A 20,556-nucleotide genomic window follows, 5' to 3' on the forward strand; every position below is an offset into this window, starting at 1 on the left:
GGATACAGACTAATAAGCGCTGGCAGGTTATCCTCCTATAGTTCCAGCAAGAATGAGAGGAATAGAGGCACAGCAATTCACAGTGTTGAACTGGGATGCCAGGGGCCCACCAGAAAACCTTAGACTGTGGGGCCTCCTTACCTCACTCAACCTTTATTCTCCTAGTCTTTTATATCTACTTACTATTCTCTTCCATTATTATGCAGAAATAAGAAATAGGGAATGATCATGAAATTGGCCAAATGGTTGGAAGCAAAAGGGCCCACTGACATCTGGGCCCACCGGGAGTTTTCATGGTACCCCGGTGGGCCAGTCCGACACTGGCAGTTCAGACCAGCTACACTAAATGAAGTGTGAGGTGTTTTCTCTGCTGGTGTATATAAACTTTAAAATAAGCCCTTCCATTTGACACTAACTTCAATGGAAACTCCTGCTACAGAAATATGTCAACAGAGAGCACAAACTGTGTGACATAGCCCATTGGCATCATTTTTGAATGAACAGTCCCCTTAGCCTGTACAGAGAGATACTATTTAAATATACCAATATAGGTAATATCCTACACAAAGCACCCAAGTTTGCTTATAGTCTGTATAGCAAAAAAATCCCTGTGCATTTCTCCTAATCTACACAAACAATAAAATGCAGCCCAGAAAATAGGATAAACCTGTCATGAATGTTGGGCTTGAGCTTGGCTTGGTAATTGCTATTGAAAGCAATCGATTATCAGACCTAGAGTTTCAGCATCTGGATGTATGCAGGCTGCCCTGTCCCAATTCCCAGTTAAACCGTCTGTGGCAGAGCTTTGCCAGTACATTGTGTGCAGTCCTTAGGCTTCGCCCATAACCTGTGCAGAATAAGGGCCTAGTTTGTGGTCTATACTGCAGGGATATATGACTACAAGCATATAAGTTACTGTTATTGAAACACAGCGACAGAAGTTTTGCCTTGGTACAGTATCCCATTGCAACAAATTAGCAGTTACCTCTACGGTTATGATAACAAAAGCATGATCTGATGTTTGGGTAACCTATGGCCCTCAAGACAAAAGCTGTGGGATCTGCAACAACTATACAACATTATGTATCAGCCCCCCCCCCAAATTATACTTGCATGTTTGCCAGCTTGCTGTGCTGGTATGTGTAGAAAGTATATCCTGTACACGTGTGAGCTGTAAATGTATTTATACACTTCTGTGTACAAATCAAGAGGGGGGAGAGCAAGGAACAGCTGCCAACTTCTCCTTTCCTACCACTAGCTTTGGGTCTGTCTAAGCTTGTTCTCCCTGCCACAATTTTAGGAACCATCCAAAATCTATAATTATCATGACAAGCCTGTCTCAACGCCTCCCTATCTGAGCCTTTCCACCCCTGTAATCAGAAATTAACCCCTTGCTTGGAACAGGTGTGCGAGGCACCAGTCATACAGTTCTTACCTGGCACTGCAACTTGTTTAGGCTCAAACTGCCACTGACCAGTGCATAAGGTTAAAGATTACAAAGTAATTGTACTAACAGGCTACAATCATATATAGTATTGCCAATATTTTAAGAAATTTGGCCACTGCATCCATTAGTTATCTTGTTATGAGCTAAGGGGGGGCCTGCATGAAGGTTGACTAGGGTGAGATTTGGGGTGAGAGCAAATTTGTGCCTTGGGAACTACAACAGGGTTATTATTATTATTAACATGTATTTATATAACGCCAACATATTGCGTAGCACTGTAAAGTAACGGTGAAGGGTTACCCCATTGACTCTATATATCTGTAACCTTGTTAGGAGCTAAGGGGTGAGATTTGGGGCAATTGCTAGTAATACATGGAATATTGTTTTTGATTTAAGGATTATTTCTATTTCTACGATTTAGTTACTTTATTCATGTATAGCTGGAAGTCGGCTAATATAATATATTCTGCATTCTGCCATTAGGTGGAGCACATACCTCCCAATGATCCTTTTTTTTCAGGAATGCCCCTAACAGAGTTGCCTTCCTATATTTGTATCATTCTTCCTTTTTGATACCATTGCGATCAAAACCATTTTTACAAGTTGGTAAAATACCATCCAGGAGGCTACTGTAGTTCTTAATAACTGTCTTATTGCAAAATGAATTTGGGGCAGATTAGAGATGAGTCATGGTATAATGGGAATAAGCTGGTGAGGCCATTAGCCTACTTTTTCAATGGTTTATTTGTTCTGCCTCAGCCATGGCTAATGTTTCTTCCACTCCCATAGCTAAATTAGCCAAAGACATCTCTTGGCAGCAGTGTCATAAATATAATCCACACCCCAAGGCACTATCGAACTCCTACTTTCTCGTAAACCACGACCCCTTTTTAATCTCTATCCCTCTTGATTGTTCTGCCTAAATAGTTAGAGGATAGCTGGAAGTTAGGATTTATTTGCATTTTTTAAGAAGCGTTTTTACATGTACCAAGCACCACACTGGGTTTCTACTGCTACTTATATGGAGCTCTAACACACTGCCTTTAAATTGTACCTTTGGCCTACGTGCTTTTTAGCATGCTGTTTGTGAGTGCTTGTAGCAAAGGCTTTTGTACTTGCACACCAGGAGTCAGCCATACTGCTTTTCTCTAGAAGCCATATTGGTAGGTACACGCCTTCGGCGAAGCGTGCGCTCATTCAAACAGATGTGTTGTTTTGCCGATACCTGCCCACCTTTCTGGGGATTTCCACACGCGAGGCAGAGAAAGTGTTCTGCTGCTTAGTTACTGTGTAAATGTTACAGGCTATTTGGAGGTATCCAGTTCCACAGATTAAAGAAATGCTATTTTCTCCTAAGGACAGGTACATAGTATCTGAGGTTGGAAAACAACAGCCATCTTATTCAGCCTCTTGCTAGTGGCAAAAATTTCTTCCTCCACGGGTCCTGTTGTATTGTACAACAAACGTTGTATTCTGTTTGGCTTGACATTAAACTTGGGTGATAACCCTTGAGCAAACTACGTGTGCTGGATTCACTTTATATTCTTTCCAATTGTGGAGGTGCCGTCCTCTGATGTTCCAAGCACCGTGAGCATTGATGAGAGGGACCAGGTGTGCAGCTGCATTTCGTTTTTTGGAGGTCCTGTTGTATTGTCTCATTTGCTAGAATAGCATCCCTAACCCTTTATTGGATGTGCCTATTGTATGTGTCAACCTGTTCCCTAAATTCACATTTCTTATTGTAAAAACCCATCATCACAATTCTCCTTCTGTCCAAGGATGCTGGGAGTTGTTGCCTTGTAATGTTGGATGTGGCCTGGAGGTGTAGCAATGGGTCATGAGGCTTTCCATTGCAGTGGTGCATATGATATAGAAATGGATCATACAGTACAGCAATAGACTATGTGGTATAGCACCAATCATGATGGAAAAAAAACCATTGTAAAAATCTAACAAATATAGTAGCACTTCGAAATCCTATTTTATCACGTTAGTCAAGCAAAATTAACTTTACAGTGTATAAATTATTTAAATCTTGTTTCCTTTGGTCTGTGACTTCATAATTATAACAAGCAGGCAGGAGCCATTTTGTGGACACTGTTATTAAGATAAGCCTTGCATCATCTCAGAATCTTGTTTGTGCACCAGAATGGGGGACCTGATGTCCATCCCCATGCCCTGGCTACACAATTAAATGGTGAAGAGAATGGGGGAATGTGGGGAGACCAGTGACAGCTAGGAAGTGCTGAATGGAAAGTGAAAGTATTTCATTCCCCCAGCCTCTATGCCTAGGCATAGAGGAGAGCAGGTAATATTTGATTGACAGTTGAGATTTTTAAATGAGTTAAAAACATCTATGAATGCTTTAATAAAAAATAGAGCTTAGATTTCATGTTTAATTTGAAAAGGACTTTTGTTCTTTTTTATTGTGCTTAATGCACTAGCCTAAATTTTCAGCATCTCTAAAAAAGGAATAATCCAGGACTTCAAAGTTGTCACAGGAGCTTACCATCTTGGATTTTGTGTGTGTTCAGGGTACCTGTTAGGGGCTGTCACAAATCGTCAAGCAAAAAATTGTTTGCCTGTCATATAAGCTGATGCTATAGGGTTTATTATTAAATTCTGATGCAAATTGGACTGGTTTCTGAGCTGACATGTAATGTGACTAATGTGAATTAAATACCAATCAGCTTTGTATTGTGAATTTTATGTTATATACACAGTATATTGTACATCGGTTGCTAAGCTCAGTAACTGACTGACTCAGCAGAAAGACAGGGAGCTGCTGGCTGTATCTCCTGAGGCAAATATCTTCACTGCTTAAGGGCAGGGCAGCCATCAGGGGGGACAGAGGGGAGAGTTGTAGGGGGCCCCCCTTACCCTAAGGGGGGCCCAGCCAGGCCACACTTACTTGATTAGCCGGGCCCCCCATCTTTCTGAGAGCTGCTGACTTCGGGAAGGCATGGACGTTTAAGGGGCCCTGGCCACCAATTTTCTCATAATGTGGGGGGGGGCATGGCCACCAATTTTGGCCACAAATTTTTTATTAACATGTGGGAACCCTAGCCACCAATATTTTTTTTGTTTTTTTACTGTGTGGTGGGGGGTGGACCTGTGGGTGGGGAGGGCGGACCTGTAGGTGGGGCTTGCGGTGGGTGCAGCCCAGGGGGCCCAGGAAATTTTGTTGTATGGGGCCCTGCGATTTCTGATGGCGGTCCTGCTTAAGGGTGGTGGCCCAGCAACATATCTTCTCTACTGCGGGCGACTAATCTCCCCTACTTCGGGTGACTAATCTCCCCACGAAATGCCTTCCCGCCAGCAAGAATGCAAATTGATGGCATAGGTATCGCTTCAGAATTCCGAAGCCCCCCCCCCCCCGAACTTTGGGCGACATTGGAAAATTAAGCTATTCGTATTCTGCTGGCGTCTCACATTATTGGTGGCAGGAAGGCATTTGGGGAGATTAGTTGCCTGCAGTAGAGAAGATTTGTCGTTGGGTGACTAATCTCCCTGTCTGCCACCACCCTAGGGCCTTGGACTGGCACAGAACCCCAGAACATAATGGGCAGCATTTCTACCATAGTTAAGCTATAGTTCTCCTTCAACCCCCTCATTACTGAGATTGTTGAATTATACAGTATAACCAAACTCTTAGCCAGCCAACTGAATCTCACAGTCAAACATAGTCAAAAGAGAACCTCCATTCCTCCTGCTCTAGTAGAGCCACATTTCCCCTCTTCCCCCATTTCACCACATTCCTTGCTGCTCTCTGAAAAGTTGTTACATTTACCCTTCTCATATTTGCCTTTAAATGATAGCACCTCTGGCAGTGGCACCAGTGTGGCACTAAATAAATCATTTTGGGATAAGAGCCATCTCAAATGTTTCGATGATACACTATTCAGTGCGGGTGGGGGAGCAGTAAGGGGGCGGGGGGCATGAGATGGAGCCAGGATATGTAGATTGTAGATCACTTGGATAATAAATTGTGTACAATTGCAGGTTCTTACTAGAACAACTCTACTTAGGAAGGTTGGCTTAAATTCTTAATAGATTTAAAGAGTTCAAGTTACGACACATACCTGTTACAATACTCGGATACCTTTCATGACCCAGGCAATGAAACCCCGCTATTTTCCTTCCACTGCCCCTGCGCGCACGCCGCAATGCTGCTGGGAATTTCTCTCTGCCAGGACTTGAAATCAGTATTAAAAAAAATGTAGCTGTTCCCTGGCTTCTGATCTGGAGACTGGAAAATGATGGACTAGATGGAAATATAGAATTTAATGCCCCTTACAGTTTACAGTAGTGCAGAGAGTAAGTTTAAGCAGCCAAACACATCCTTTACTGATATCTGTGCCATTCACTATCAAAGAACTCTATTGAACACACTGCCTAGTGAGTTTTATAGTAAGAATGCCCCAGCAGATGTTCCTGATAACAACCATTGAGGTGGTACAGGGTTGATAGAGGGACCCAGGCCTGTCACCTGGTGGAAGTGTAAAAGGGGGTGTGGCCTAGGCAAAAGGGGGTATGGTCTGGGTGTAACATGGACAAGGCCAGAAATAACTTGGATTCATATCTGTCTCTGTGAGCATCTAAAGGTAGAGTTTGCACAGTTTGCAAAATACGTGTGTACTGTTATATTTTCAGCTTTACTTCCCCTTTCATTAGAAAGTGCTGTGGGTTACAATCTTTCACCATTGGCCCCAGTGCAATTAGTGGCACTAGGAAGAAGTCCCGATTTTGTTACAGCTCAGCCCGCAGTCCCGGATAGTTACAGAAATGTCCTGAGTTTCTCTTTGATCTCCTGCACTGATGCCAGAAAAGATACGTTTCGGAAACTTAATTAAATAAGAGGCTTTTTGGCAGAGAGCCCAAAATACTAAGCGCCTACACTTTGATACAATTGTAACTATTTAAAATAAGCTAATCAAATATGTGTACAGTTGTAGCAGAAAAGGCTGGTTATTATTCCTCTTATTGCTTCCCTCCTGTGCTCCTGCCCAGGCACTGCAAAGGCAATTAATTCAATTCAATAGATTTGAGGAAGCAGAGGCGCAGAACTTTGCTGCAATTTCCTTTATTAGGAGTGTATCAAAACAACTATTTTAGATAAGCAATGATATAATTGTAACAATTTAAGATAAGCAGGTCTCTTGGGAAAAAAGGGCAATTCACCTTCATTAACAAAACTATAATAACACATAAAACATGGCCCTAAAACCCCCCCTCAAAAAATGTGTTCAGACTTTTCATAACCTGCCAAATTTTGTAAAACTGACATGGTATTTGGGGGTGTGGCCACAAATGGTCGCGGTAAAAACTATTGCAAAAATGTTTTTCCCTCTTTCTGATTTTCAGATGTTGGGAGGTATGAAGAAGCCTTGCACAAGCCAATATTATTCACTGTCTGATACAGCCATACTACATAGAGTTAAGATGGCCATAGACGTGCAAATTATTAGGCTATATCTGACGAACAAACGTCTGTTCCAATCTTCTAACCTGCAACTAACCATTCAGATTAATATGAAGTAGTAAAGAAAACAAATCACGTGATGCTCAGGCCATTAATTGACAGACAGCAATTTACGTAAGTTATGTCCGACAAATAGTAGTGACAATCACCCATTGATACACACAAAGATATTATCGTTGCCCGATATAAATCTCTTAACCTGAACTGAATGACCGATCACCACGGCACAAAAAAATTTGGTACAATCCATACACGGTCCAAAAATCATACGAATCTTCATTTTGTACAATAGTATCTTTGCGTCTAAGGCCAGCTGTACTCTTTAGATGAAGCCAGCAGGGGGCATGGCCAAGGAACCCAGGGGCACATTCTTGCTTTATAGAGGTAAATCCTGCCTCTGATATGTGTGTGTGTGTGAGAGAGAGGCTTGTCCCAGTGAGAATTGTGTAAATGATGGCAGGTATATATAGCTGAGGTATTGGCTCATTTAAATCACCCGGGTAAGACAGACTAGGACACTGGAGCATGGTTGGAAAGTAGGACTATTTAAGGGGAGCCTGGGTGTCTTGCTTTTTGTGTCCCTGTGTTACTTAACTTGACTAAAATGTTTTTTCCATTACGCATTTTGTTCATTGCATTTTTGATGCTCTCCTCTTCTATCTTGCATTCCCTTCTTTTCTTCTCTCCCAGTCTTTCACCTGTTTTGCTTCTTTCAATTACACTTTTCTATACCCCTTTTCTATTTCTTTTCTGATATGTCCTTGCTCGCACTACTACTCTTCTACTTTTCATTCTGTCAGCTCACTTTGTTCTCTGCTTCCCATTCTACTTTGCTCTAACCTGTTTACTATGCTGCCACTTTCTTCTCCCTTTTACACATTTCTTCTGTTCCCTTCTTCTTTCCTACTTTTATTCTGTGACCTCCTTACCTCCCCATGCATTTTATCCTCTTTGACCTACTCTGCAAATTGCGATGCTGTTTTGATATTCAGTTCTTCGCCTCTTCCTCTTGTTTCTACTACTCTCCTCCCGTTCTTCTCACCTCCTTCTCCGGGTTGGAGAGCACCAGAGGATCCTGGTGGTCCCAGGCCCTAGTGGGTGCTGGCCAAGGATTATCCCCATCAACTCCTTCTTATTCAGGCCTCTACCTAGAATATTTATCTACATCTCATTTTCAGCCATGGATTTCAAGTTCTTCATAGAATGTCATAGAAAGCCTATTTAGACACTGCTGCATAACCTTTTTCTCTTATACAGTACTCTGCCTCCTTTTTACTTCCCTGTTTTATACACCCCTTTTGCTTTTTCTCTGTTTGCCTCTTAACCATTTGTTTACCCTTTTTCCTACTGTCACACCCAACTACACTTGCTATTGTTTTTATAGGCACAGTTATGCCATTAAGAATTTCCAAGGCAGTGCCTGGAAATAGTACAAAGCTTAGCATGGCATTGGCCAGGGAATGAAGACTTTCCACAAATTTGGAAGTTGTTTACATTTACAACAACTTGTGGCCTCACCTCACAACAGGGTATTCTGTAGTCACTGCCAACACTTTATATTTCCCCCTTACAATTGACAAGAGGCTTGGGGCAGGCCTGGACTGGCAATCTGTGAGTTCTGGTAAATGCCAGAGGAGCTGCTGTAAGAGGCCATCAAAAAGCACTATTTAACGGGGCTGGTTGGTTGGGCTGTTTGGTCCACTTTGTATATGAAATGCCAGGGCCTATTTTAAATCCCAGGACCTGCCTTGGGGCACCATGTCCCAGTATTGCTAGGAACAATAAGGCAGTTCCAACTGATATTTGTATAAACAAGCAGCAGATCAATATGGCTCCTGACGGGCTTTGCATATTAAATATCGTTCCCTTTAATGATCTTGTTTGGTTGGATGTGCAGTTCTAGCCTGAGTAGGTTTACATGCTACAGCAATGATGATTTATGTCTGATGAGGAGTTAGCCCTGGGGCTTGTCATATCTACACTTTATTTAAATAAATGTTCAAATAAAACTCTCTTAACGATAGCCAAAACATATGGTAAAGAAAAGTACTGAGAAAAGAAGAGTCATCTATTTATTAAGCAGAGATTCTTCTGTTTGGAAAAATGTACTGGCTAAAGTAGACAATTCCCTGCCTACAGAGTAAAGATTTGTGTTACTTTCTCTTACTTATAAAATGTGTATTTAATGAAGAAGGAACTTAATACCCTGGTCCATACAGCCCAAGCTCTGCCAAAGTACCCGGTTTCTCATACTACAGTGGAATGACACCATTCACTCAGTCCTAACAGGGCACGAGCACAGAGAGTTGTGTAATACTGGCTACGGTGCAGTGCAACTCAATTATCACTCAGCTCCCAGTAGTGATGGACTATGCTGCCATCTTGAATCCTTTAAATGAGAAGCCAGTGATACTACTGCAATTTCTAGGGAGAGGTCACTGACTATGTGTTAACTAGGGACAGACCAAAACTGTATATATGAACCACCTGAAGGCAAAAGTCAAAGGAAGCGAAAGAAAGCAGCGACAAAGGTTTTCTGCAGACCAGATCAGATCCATGCACACACATCAAGGTAAGTACAATATGGTTTTATAGAAGGTAACTGGCAATTATCTCAATAAAGCGACTGCCTAGTGCCTACATTTGTATGTTTTTTTACAGTCAGTTTTCTTTCTAATGATTGACAATATTAAGTGCAGATTATATCCTGTAACTGTCCATACATGTTAGATCTAATCTGCCACTATGACAGTTTGACTTTGAAATCACTTAAGGATAGAATAAGTAAACAATTGCCTTGTTGTAATTGTCTGTGCAAAACCAATACATATATCTTAGTGAGATAATGCATTCACCATAAATTTGCTTTCCATAAAAAAAGGGGGGGGTGGTATGCACAGAATATTCAGTCTATACGGGACTTCGGCCAGTGGCAGTTGCTCTTTTACTTGCCCTGATTACACCGATAAATAAATTGTGCTTTTGCAACAGTGCAGTGCAGACCCATTGAATAGTGAGTGGTATTCAGAGTTCCCTAAACTTAGCAATTTAATTCAGCCATGTGCCTTTACATCAGGGGTACTTAAAGAGGGTGTACACCCAGAAACAGTTTTTGCTTAAGAAAGTAAAGCAACTTTATTTTAATATAAATTCATTAAAAAATGTAAAATCACTTAAAACCAAACAACCCCATTTAAGGGCTGATATAAGCCCCACTGCATCAAACACTTTAACCAATAATTCCAACATTCCATTCCTATTATATAGCAATAGTCATACCCTTTTCTATTTGTAATTATTATTTCCCTTTAATTCCCTTCAGCTACATACGTTCATAAGCGTCTTTTGCCTAACTTCCGCCCCATTCTGTGCCATTCCTATGTTAATAAGGTAATTAATACCTCTACCTCAGTGTACTGCAGGCTTCTCTGCCAGATTAAAAGGAAAACACATTCCATAAATTGTTAAAAAACATATTGCTAAACTTTATGTCATAAATCCCAGCAGGGGTGTAATGTTGCATCCTCTGGGCCCACAACAAAGTATATATGTGAGTCCCACCACCTGCCATAGTACAGGTATAAGCTGGATATGTTCTGCCAATAAGGTAGGGGGTAGCCACAATTGTTAGTTATAAGCAGGAACAGCCTAAAAATAACTGGCTCCCTGGTCATCATGAAGAATTTTCAGAGTAATTCTATTTACGGATACATTTAGTACCTAAATATCCCATTTTATTTGCTCTACAGTATTAAAGATGGGCAAGCTTTCTCAATGAACTCATACCACTGTCAATCTAAGAGACTGAATCAAGGCACTCGTCTTCTTTTATGCACCAATGAAGACACGTCGCCCTAACCCACCTACAGGATCTGATGTTGCCCTCCCACTATTCAATCTGGTAGAATGTTGTTTTGGGTGTAGCTGTCATCTCCCTTATTTTTCCAGAAGTTATGCGAATTTGGCCCTCTCCCCATCTCCGTCCTCCTACTGCATTCACCCAAATTTTAAGCATTCCCCCAATTCTTTTCTGCAGGTTCTCTTTATCCAGATGGCTTTTGGAGAAAGTGTGCATGCACAGGTAGAGATCTGCGGCTTCAGGTGAGAGATTTGCCAATGAGCGCAACCTCACGGGTGTCGGGAACATTTTCACCGGCATGCACCGTGCCAGATACCCCTGGTACAAATTGCCCAAAGTTAACAGCTCTTGTCACCACCTGGCCAGCTTTGATAACAATGTTATAAAATGGGATCTCTAAGAAAATTGAATTCTAAGTAGAAAGTATCTTTCCAATATATATTAAATACATTCATTTATAATGTAAATATAAATGTAATTGCTATTGAAAGCTGTTTGTTTATGCTCTGCTAGTTCTGACTCTAGAAACATTACAGCAGAAACCAGCCGAACAGTCCTAGAGGAGAACTAGTCTCCAATACACTGTTTTCAGATCCAGAGATCAGACGGATAAACAAACACTACAATTCAACTGCAATTTACGTTTGCAGATAACTTTAAAATCATTGAAAATGTGAATATTTATTGGCAAGTTGTTTAGCATTACATTGTCTTTCATTAGGCAAAATACAGTTTTTAGCTGTATTCCCCTTTTAAAGAGATACTGACATCAGAAAATAACCTTTTTTTTATTATCTATCATAACATTGTCTTTGATTGCTATTTATAATTTTGCCATAAAAATATTTACCTGATGCTTTAACATTACCTTTCTTACTACTCTGTTCCTCTATGAGGGGGCTGCCATATTGTGCAGCAGGAGTCGGTTAGCATTAGAAACTCTAACTGACAGGTTAAGAAGGGACAGTCAGGTTGGCAGAACAGTCAGGTTTAGGAACTTCAAGTGACAATTACTTACAAAAGCAGAACTATCAGCGAGAAACGATTAACAAGACCTATAGGTAACTTTTAATGATTAATATTTTGAAAAGAAAATTTTTAGTGTATGTATCACTTTAATAAAACAAAACAGCTACAGATATACAAAGGCCGGAGCCTGTAAGTTTCCTCAAAGATACAAGCTGTCATATTCTGTGTTTGGCTTCCAGAGATCAGTGAAAAGTGGGGATACCCAGAGGCTGTGTTTTCTGTTCTAGTTCTGCAATCTATTTATATGATACTAAAGGTGGATGATACACACATACCTGCATTTTATGTTCCAATACTTGTGATCACAGCACTCAGCTAACAAAATACAGCTGCTAATTGGTTCTAATGGTAATTCCAACATAAACCACTGAAACTCACAGGAAGCATTACATTTTTTGCCAAATAACAGATTTCAAAATCATTTTCCTGGAAAATATCACTGGGAGAAGAATGAGTTCCAGAACACTTGTGGGTGTAGGTTTTATATTATTCAGAAATTAATACATTGCAGTAAATTGCAATACTCCCTCCTTATCTGAGATCCTCAAGATCCAAGGTTTTCTATATAAAGCTTTTGGCACACTTTGTGGATGTGATTATCATTAGCCTAAGAATTTCGCATACTTGGACACTGGATAAAGTATCACATTCCTAGATAGATAGATAGATAGATAGATAGATAGATAGATAGATAGATAGATAGATAGATAGATAGATAGATAGATAGATAGATAGATAGATAGATAGATATAGAGATCACCATATAGATGACCATATAAAGGCATGAGGCATGTAAGGGTACGTTGTTATCCCTTAAAATACATGAGTGATACTCCATTCCCTGTATAACTCAGCCTTCGGTGGCTTATATCTTTATATTCCACAATGGCAAATGTAGCCTTTGCCATAGCAATTTTTGTAAACCTCCCAACAAATCCTGAATGTATATTGGGGAGAGTTCAGGCCAGACCCATCGTGTCCATTAAAATGTGCCCAATACTAATATGTATTGTGGGAACCACACACCTCACTGAAACTTCTGCTGAACAGTTTGCTGCTTCTGGAGAAGCCGATAAAGAGTTTTTATCTGAAACCCAAACAGAAGCAACATTATTATATGTGCGGGGAGCATTTTTCCGGGGCATCTATAGCTCCAGACACAATAATAAAATGCCCCCATGAGAAAAAGGCCCTTGTGCTGCTTGTTATACTGGCAATCTCTGATAAGAGCAGTGTATTGCCTAGAGAAGAGAAGGAATGTTACAGAGAAGAAGGGGAATGGCACGAACAGTATCAATAGGAACAAATACATTGAACAGAAGCTTGTAAGAACCACGCAACTAGAGGAGAATTTTCATGGGGTGAAATTCAAGTAAAAGATGATAAATATGTCAGATTAAAAAACGTAGATATAATAAATGACCCCTAAATGTGATACAATATTAAATCTGATCCATTATTCCAGTGGCGTAACTGCAGTGCACCAGCCCCTCCCCCAGCGCACTGTACTTGCCCACCCGTCTGCTACGCCCACTAGCGCCCCCTCCCGCCCAGCACCTGCATCTCCCCTGCCAAAAGGTAAGATAGCACCTGGGGAGGGGGGTGTTCCACATAACTGTAGAGGAAGCAGGAATTCTGTTTCCTCTAAATTTACTCCACTGCATTACTCTCTAATAACACACAGATTTCATTCGTAATAAGGTTACAGATGTCCATCTTGATTTACTCTCACATTATTTATATTGCCTCCACAGAAAAGGGTAATATCATAAAAATATATGATATATATATATCAACGTAAAGTGATACTGACACTAAAAAATGAATTTTAGCATATGAATGTACAGTACATGAAATGTTACCTATAGGTCATGTTGATCATTTTTTGCTGAGAGGTTTGTTTTTGTATATAATTGTTAGTTGAAGTTCCTAAGCCTGACTCTCTGACACTCTGACTTTGCCAACCTGACTGTCCCATCTCAGCCTGTTAGTTACAGTTTCTAATGCTAACGGACTCCTGCTGCACAAATATGGCAGCCCCCTCATACAGGAACATGGGGGATCAGACAGGTAATGTAAAAGCATCATGCAAATAATTTATGGCAAAGTTAGAAGAAGCTTGCAAAGCCAATATTATAATAGATGTAAAAAAAAGTTTAATTTTAGGTGTCAGTATCTCATTAATATTAAAACAGATTGTTATGAACTCCATTTTAGTGTATAATTTTTTGCTATTATATATATATATATATATATATATATATATATATATATATATATATATATATATATATTCCTTTACAGACCTATCTATATACTCACATATATACATTGTATATACTAATATCTATACTTTTTACTGAAGATCTTGAGATCCCATTAGCCTTGTATATTATGCTTCTTCAAGCACTCATCCAAGCCACTCTTAAGGTCCCCATACATGGGCAGATACAGTATAAGCTGCCGACAGATTAAGTTGGCAAATGAGTGAATGGATCTCTGTATGTATGGCCAGCTTTAACATATTAATAAAATCAGCATCAGAACATTATCTGACAGGGCATTCCACAACCCAAAATCCACTTCACTCAAATACATTAGGCTGTACATTTCCTGCCTTCGGTTACATCAGCTTTTCTGCATCTCTCTTCCTCTCTTAAAAAATCCATGTATCTCTCCCTAAGTACACCAGCCACTGATTCTCTCCCCCCCCCAGTTAATCAGATCCTATCTCTTGCCAAATAAATCAGCCTCTGAATCTCTCTTCCTCAATTCTCTGTATGTGTCTCCATCCAAACACATTTCTCGCCCATAGTTCATATGAGAATTTGCTTTCTTCCCATCTGTAACCCCCCCCCGGCCTCTCTATCTTTACTTTTATCTTTCTCATATAGTGTATCAGCTTCTGCATCTTTCCTATAGTAAGTCAGTCTCTATATCTTGCCTATAATGTATCAGCCTCTCCCCATATACAGCAGCCTGTGCATCTCTCACACACTACACTCCTCGGTATCCCCTACTGTCAGTCCTTGTCCTCTCTCCCCAAAATGCACCTGGTTCCGCCCTATATCGACCCACCTAGTAAATTGACCTCCCCCATTTATCAGCCTTTTCTGCCAATACATGAGCAGCTGCTTTCTTTTCCCCCTAATACATTTGCCTGTGCTGGTGTGCAATTTCAGCATCAATGTCTGTGGTAAAATTGTACAATATCTGACTGATGAGACCCTGAAAGCCAGTGTCTGTGTGGCCAGCTGCTGGGCACTCACATGGGGCAAGAGCTCCATCTATTGATGAAACATAGCTGCAATTCCCTAGGATGGCTTGGAAATTTGGTAATCTATTTGTGACCAACAGCTTGGCCATTGCCTTTTTGATTCTGTACGATGTATTTGCCAAGGCAAGCCATATGGAACCTCCACTTTAGAAAAATATACAAAATATGTATACAAAAAAATAGGGGATGCTTATTTATGCTAACCAACAACAGCACTCATCCTATATGAAATATATTAAATAACTAGCAAACTATCATACACATTTATATGTCTTAAAGGGGAAGTTTCTTCACATTTTGTTTTGCCTCTTTTTAGAATACATATTTACCAGTAACTCCTCTAACAGGCAAATGGTTTGTTTTTTGCAAATCTGGCTATCCACCCCCCTGACATCTGTATTGATAATTAGCCCATAAGCTGGATGATTCACATTTCCTTAGAAGTCACAGAATTGCACAAGCGTAAAACCCTGCTCCTACCATTGTCGTATATTCATGTCTGCAATGCATATGATCATTAGTCTGCAGTCTGTCTCTGGCCTGTCTGGGGGAAATGCACTGGGTGCTGAGACATTCCTCCATCTCACAAGGGCACCCAGCGTGGAGCCCTCCAGCTGCTACAACTCAACTTGATCCCATTTACACTTAAGCCTCAGTCAGTGGACATGGGGCCATATTGCTCACCAATCACCATTTAGTGGAGTCATGTCACATGGCTGAATGAAACTTGGGTTGAGTCCTGGGCTGTAGAACTTACAATCTAATTACTAGTAGCAAAGCTTGTGATATACTGATACAAGTGGCTGGTTGTTTGCAATATTATTGTTATTAACAAGTTTTTATAAAGTGCCAACATATTCCACAATAGTGTACCAGTAAAAGGGTGTATACATTGAACATACAGATTACATACAAAAAAAAAACAATAATATAAGAGCCAACAAGGGCCCTGTCCTAAACATCTTACTATCAAAAAAAAAACTTGTTTTTTTTAAATTTCACACATTAGGGAAGGAGCATCTATTCAGCTGACCTACAGCTACCATCATTCCCTCTGGAAGCTAAACAGCACCTGCTGCTATTTATGTGGAAAAGCAAAGTAGTGCCTACAGCAGAAGGGGTGGGGGTTACAATAAATCAGTATACAAAAGAACGTGTCCTATCAAAATTTTTAATTATTGCTATCCATTATTTATATAACACTGACTTACTCCACAGCACTGAACAGAGATTATGTGTCATTTCCATTATTGATTTAAATTGCTTTACTGTAATTTTCTTGCCTTTCAACAACCCCAACCAATCAATAGTGACACATCATGACACTGACTAGAGAATCAGGCTCTGTTTGGAGTTGACCCCAAAATTCCTTGAAATGCCCCCAGAATTCCTGCAACCTGTGGTGCTGCATTGAATTGGCACAGATGAGTAGTTTCCCAAAGAGGGAGAGAGGAGTACAGCCTCCACCAGAGAAAGACAAGTCTACAGCCTTCAGGAGAAAGAGAGGAGAGTAGCCTCCATCAGTGAGATAGAAGTTACTGCCTCCATCAATGAGACAGTGAGTGCAGCCTCCAGAAGGGAGTGAAAGAAGTGCAGCCTCCAGCAGAAAGAATGAAAGCACAGCCTCCAGAAAGCAGAGTAGATGGTACAGTCATCGCAACCTCCAGCAGGGGGAGTGGGAAAGGGGGACAAACTACAGCCTCCAGCAGGGAGACAGAAGGGTACAGCCTCCTCAAGTAGGGAGAGTGAAGACTAAAGCCAGCATGGAGACAGGGAGTTCAGGCTCCATTGTGAATCTTCAGTAAGAAAAAGGACACTATGGCCTCAAGCTGAGAGCCAGATTGCAGCCTCCAGCAAAACAAACGGAGAGAAAGCCTTCAGAATGGAAAAAGAGAGGACAGTATCCAACAGGCGGAGAGTGGAGTCCAATCTCCAGCTGCAGGGAGAGCGAGAGTGCAGCCTCCAGAAAGTAAAAAGAGACAGTCACTGTACTGTTGCCGCCTTGCCGGTACAACTCAGGAGACAGATTGCTGGACAACCTGAAGAGAGATCTGCTCACAGCTCACCGAGGAAGCGTCTTTCAGCGACCAACGTTTAGTGCGATATCTGCGCTCCAACAGTGGTGCCCCTATAACGCTGCGCCGCAAAGTATCCTGACTCTTTGCGCTGAGCGCTTACGTCTCATTTATCTGATCCACAGAGCCAGAAGTCTCATATCATCTCTATCAGTTTCTTCCTCTACACTTTCAGCTCTCACCCCCTTTTCTCTTTTGTCGTCTTTCTATTTATTTGTCTCTACCTCTTCCTCGCTGGTTATTAGATGGATAATTATCACATTTGACCTGTCCAGTTTAATATCAATGGGGCCGGCGATGAATTAAACCAATACAAATAACCATTTCGCATATCCAATAAAGTATAAAGTATATATATATGTATCTAGCAGTAGCCATTCCTATAGCCCCCGCCTCTCCCAGGCTTCCATTGCCGGTGCCAGAGGGGCAGCAGGTAGAACAGAGCGGAGCCCCCTCCCCATGTGGCTGTACAGTAGTTTGTTATTTTATCAATCACATGTAATGCAGTAATGTCACATCCCAGCAGAACATTGCTCCCCGCTCTGATTCCTCTGTAATTACACGGAACCTTTTCACAAAAACAACAAATGCAGTTAAACCCGTGTGTGTGGTAGTAGTAGTGGGAGCAGGGAGTTTGCTTAGGCTGATCCCACCCCTGCAAAGAAGTTTTCCCCGAAGGAGAGCGCTGCTTGGAAGGGGGTGAAACAAGGGTTCAGCAAATATCTTGGGCATGTGCAGAAGGGCAAGTGTCAGCTTGTGGGACAAGTCAGCAGGAGTTTATCAGTGAGGATCAAAGTGAGGGGATACTCACCACCAAAGCCCTATGATGTTGGCAGGACACAGCAAGATGAAAAAGAGCCCCAGCTGAGATCTGGACAGGGGCAACATGGTGCTGCTGGAAAGTTAAGTATTTGGGTCCAAATGCGTCTTCAGCGCAATCAAGAATTCAGAGGCAGAAGGATCAACAAGTTACAAGACTCCAAGGAATCCCAGGACCAGGAACCTTCGCCCTTTCTCCTTGCAGGGATGGGTTACAGGTTGGCAGCGAAGCTAAAAGTTCTAGGGATAGGGGGGATCTCAGCCACCAGCTCCAGTGCGCAGTCAGTGGGCATAATCTGTCCTGCAAGACTAGCGCAGAGCATAGGGAGACCGGCTGGGAGGGACACAGAAAGGGTCGGGGGAGGAGAGGAGGAGGTGAAGTGAGGAGGGAGAGACAGGGAGGAGGAAGAACAGATAAAGGGAGGTGGTGGAGAAGAGGCTCGAGAGAGGAGCAAAATGATAAATAGGCAATTGGTACAATTAGGGTTAAACTGGCCCTAAGGGAAAAGTCTCAGTGTGTCAGGGTGACATGGATACTGTATTTCTGGGAATGGTGTTTCATTTGGGTGCTGTGCACTCCGCTGTCTAAACCATCATTATGTAGTTATTAACTAGACATAAATTCTGCCATGGGCAGTGTCTATACGTGGGAAGGGAGTAGGTTCCTGATGGCTGGATTCGGGATATGGGGCAGGTGTATATAGTGGCTTATTGGTCTGAATGAACCTTAGACTGTAATATTACCCTCCCTCAATCAGGTCAGCACCAAGTGCACCCTAATATGATCAGGCATGTGGCCCTTTTGCTGTAGTTAAACTAGAACTCCCAGCACTATAAACAATGCAGGAGGTTTTCAGCTGGAGAGCTACTCTGCCTAACAGCCCTTATTTAAAATGTGTTCTTTTAAAGTTGAGGGTCCCAGTCTCTCTATCTGTCACACTTCTTAAAGGGTCACAATTTTCTGCCGTCTAGTTAAAAGGCCCAAATCTCCAACTTGTATAATATGGGGCTAAATTGGGTTTCTGAAAGAGGCCCCTGATAAATGAGGGACAAGCAGTTGTGAGGGTGGGGTCTCTGCATAAACAGCACACACATGTCAGAGGTAAAAATCAGATGTCTCCCCCCTGCTATCATCTACCCCCTCTGGGCCAAAATCTGCCTGTCACTCAAAATCATGCAGAAGAATGTATGGAAGACTTGGCAGTGTCACGGTAGGGGGGATGGAAGGGCTAAATACAGACAAATGTAGAAAAAGTGGAGGAAAATAAGACTGAGACAGTGGAAATGTTTATCAGAACAAATAGACATCATTGAGATTGCTGTGTCTTTAAATGGAACTCCAGCCTGACTATTACTTGTAGTTACAAGCAGGAGAGAGCAGAGCATGTGGGTAAGGGGTGGGGCAATGAGTAAAGGGTTACATACAGTGGGGGTGTCAAATATGACAGATTGCAAGCTGCATATCCTCAATATATTTATCCTTATTTTGCACTACAAAGAGGTGGCCTATTAAGTATAGCAGCTCTACAGCTCCTCCTGGTGCTAGGAGACAGTATAGCAGCTGCAGCAGCTATTCTTTAAGCCAATGTGATGTTACTGGCTTAGAGGATTCAATCCCCACCCCCCTCAAACTTAACCAGCAACTGAAAAAGGCAACTTTGGTTTGTGGTGGAGAGGAAATTTCTTGAGAATGAAATAGATGCAGGTGTCAGATTCTGGGCAGAGGTTATCAGAGGACTGGGGAGCAAGAGAGACCTACAATTCAAACCAGAAGAAGGGGAGCAGCTAAGGGTGTTAAAGGGAAAATTGAAGGATTCATACAAGCGGTGTAACCCTTCTGCACTTTATTGGATCGCATTCAAGTGATCTCAAGGCATCAAGAAAAGCAGGTATTAAAGATTTAGGACTTGAAATCTGTGACCTCCAAAAGGCCTTGCAGGTGTTACTGTATCACAGAGCCCAATCACGTGTTCCTAGATTCAAAGCCGCCCCTCCCAGAAAGAAAGAGGAAAATAAAAAAAAAGAGTCTGGAAGGAGAATTCAATAGAAAAAAAAACTACTCCCCAGAAAAAGTGAAAAGGCGAAGCAGAGATTTAAGCCCCACGCTGAGCTGTGAAGAGTGCGGCGCCGGGGCCCAGTTGGTGTGAAAATGTATAATATTATGTCTTATGGTCAGAGGGTCAAGCTGTTTGGCTGCTAGCATCAGACACACTGAACAATTAGCAGGGAGTTATGGGACATGCACCCCCCTCCACACTCAACCAGAACCTCCTCAAAGCACAATCTCTCCTCAATAGATACGATTAGATCATACATGCCCCCCAAAGCCAAATCTAGGTGGCCCCTGTACTATTCCACTGAACCAGCTCCCTGGTTTCTATACTTAATGTTCTAAGCAATCAAATTATAAAATATGCAAAGGGATATTGTACTGGTTCATCTGGAGTTTGTTCTACAATATTTACATCAGATATATATATATATATATATATATATATATATATATATATATATATATATATATATATATATATATATATATATATATATATATATATATATATATAT

General features: G+C 41.5%; 1 protein-coding gene across 1 annotated transcript in view; it reads right to left on the reverse strand.

Moving 5' to 3' along the window:
• wnt6.L (Wnt family member 6 L homeolog) overlaps positions 1-18,282 on the reverse strand; it is a 41,361-nt gene extending 23,079 nt beyond the window's left edge. Inside the window, exon 1 of the mRNA XM_018235721.2 lies at positions 17,981-18,282. Coding sequence (XP_018091210.1) covers positions 17,981-18,057 — 77 coding nt within the window. The 5' untranslated portion in view covers positions 18,058-18,282. The remainder of the gene's footprint in view (positions 1-17,980) is intronic.
• Between the last annotated feature and the right edge of the window lie 2,274 nt (positions 18,283-20,556).

Source organism: Xenopus laevis, chromosome 9_10L (genome assembly GCF_017654675.1).
Source record: "Xenopus laevis strain J_2021 chromosome 9_10L, Xenopus_laevis_v10.1, whole genome shotgun sequence".
In the NCBI taxonomy this organism is placed as follows: domain Eukaryota; kingdom Metazoa; phylum Chordata; class Amphibia; order Anura; family Pipidae; genus Xenopus; species Xenopus laevis.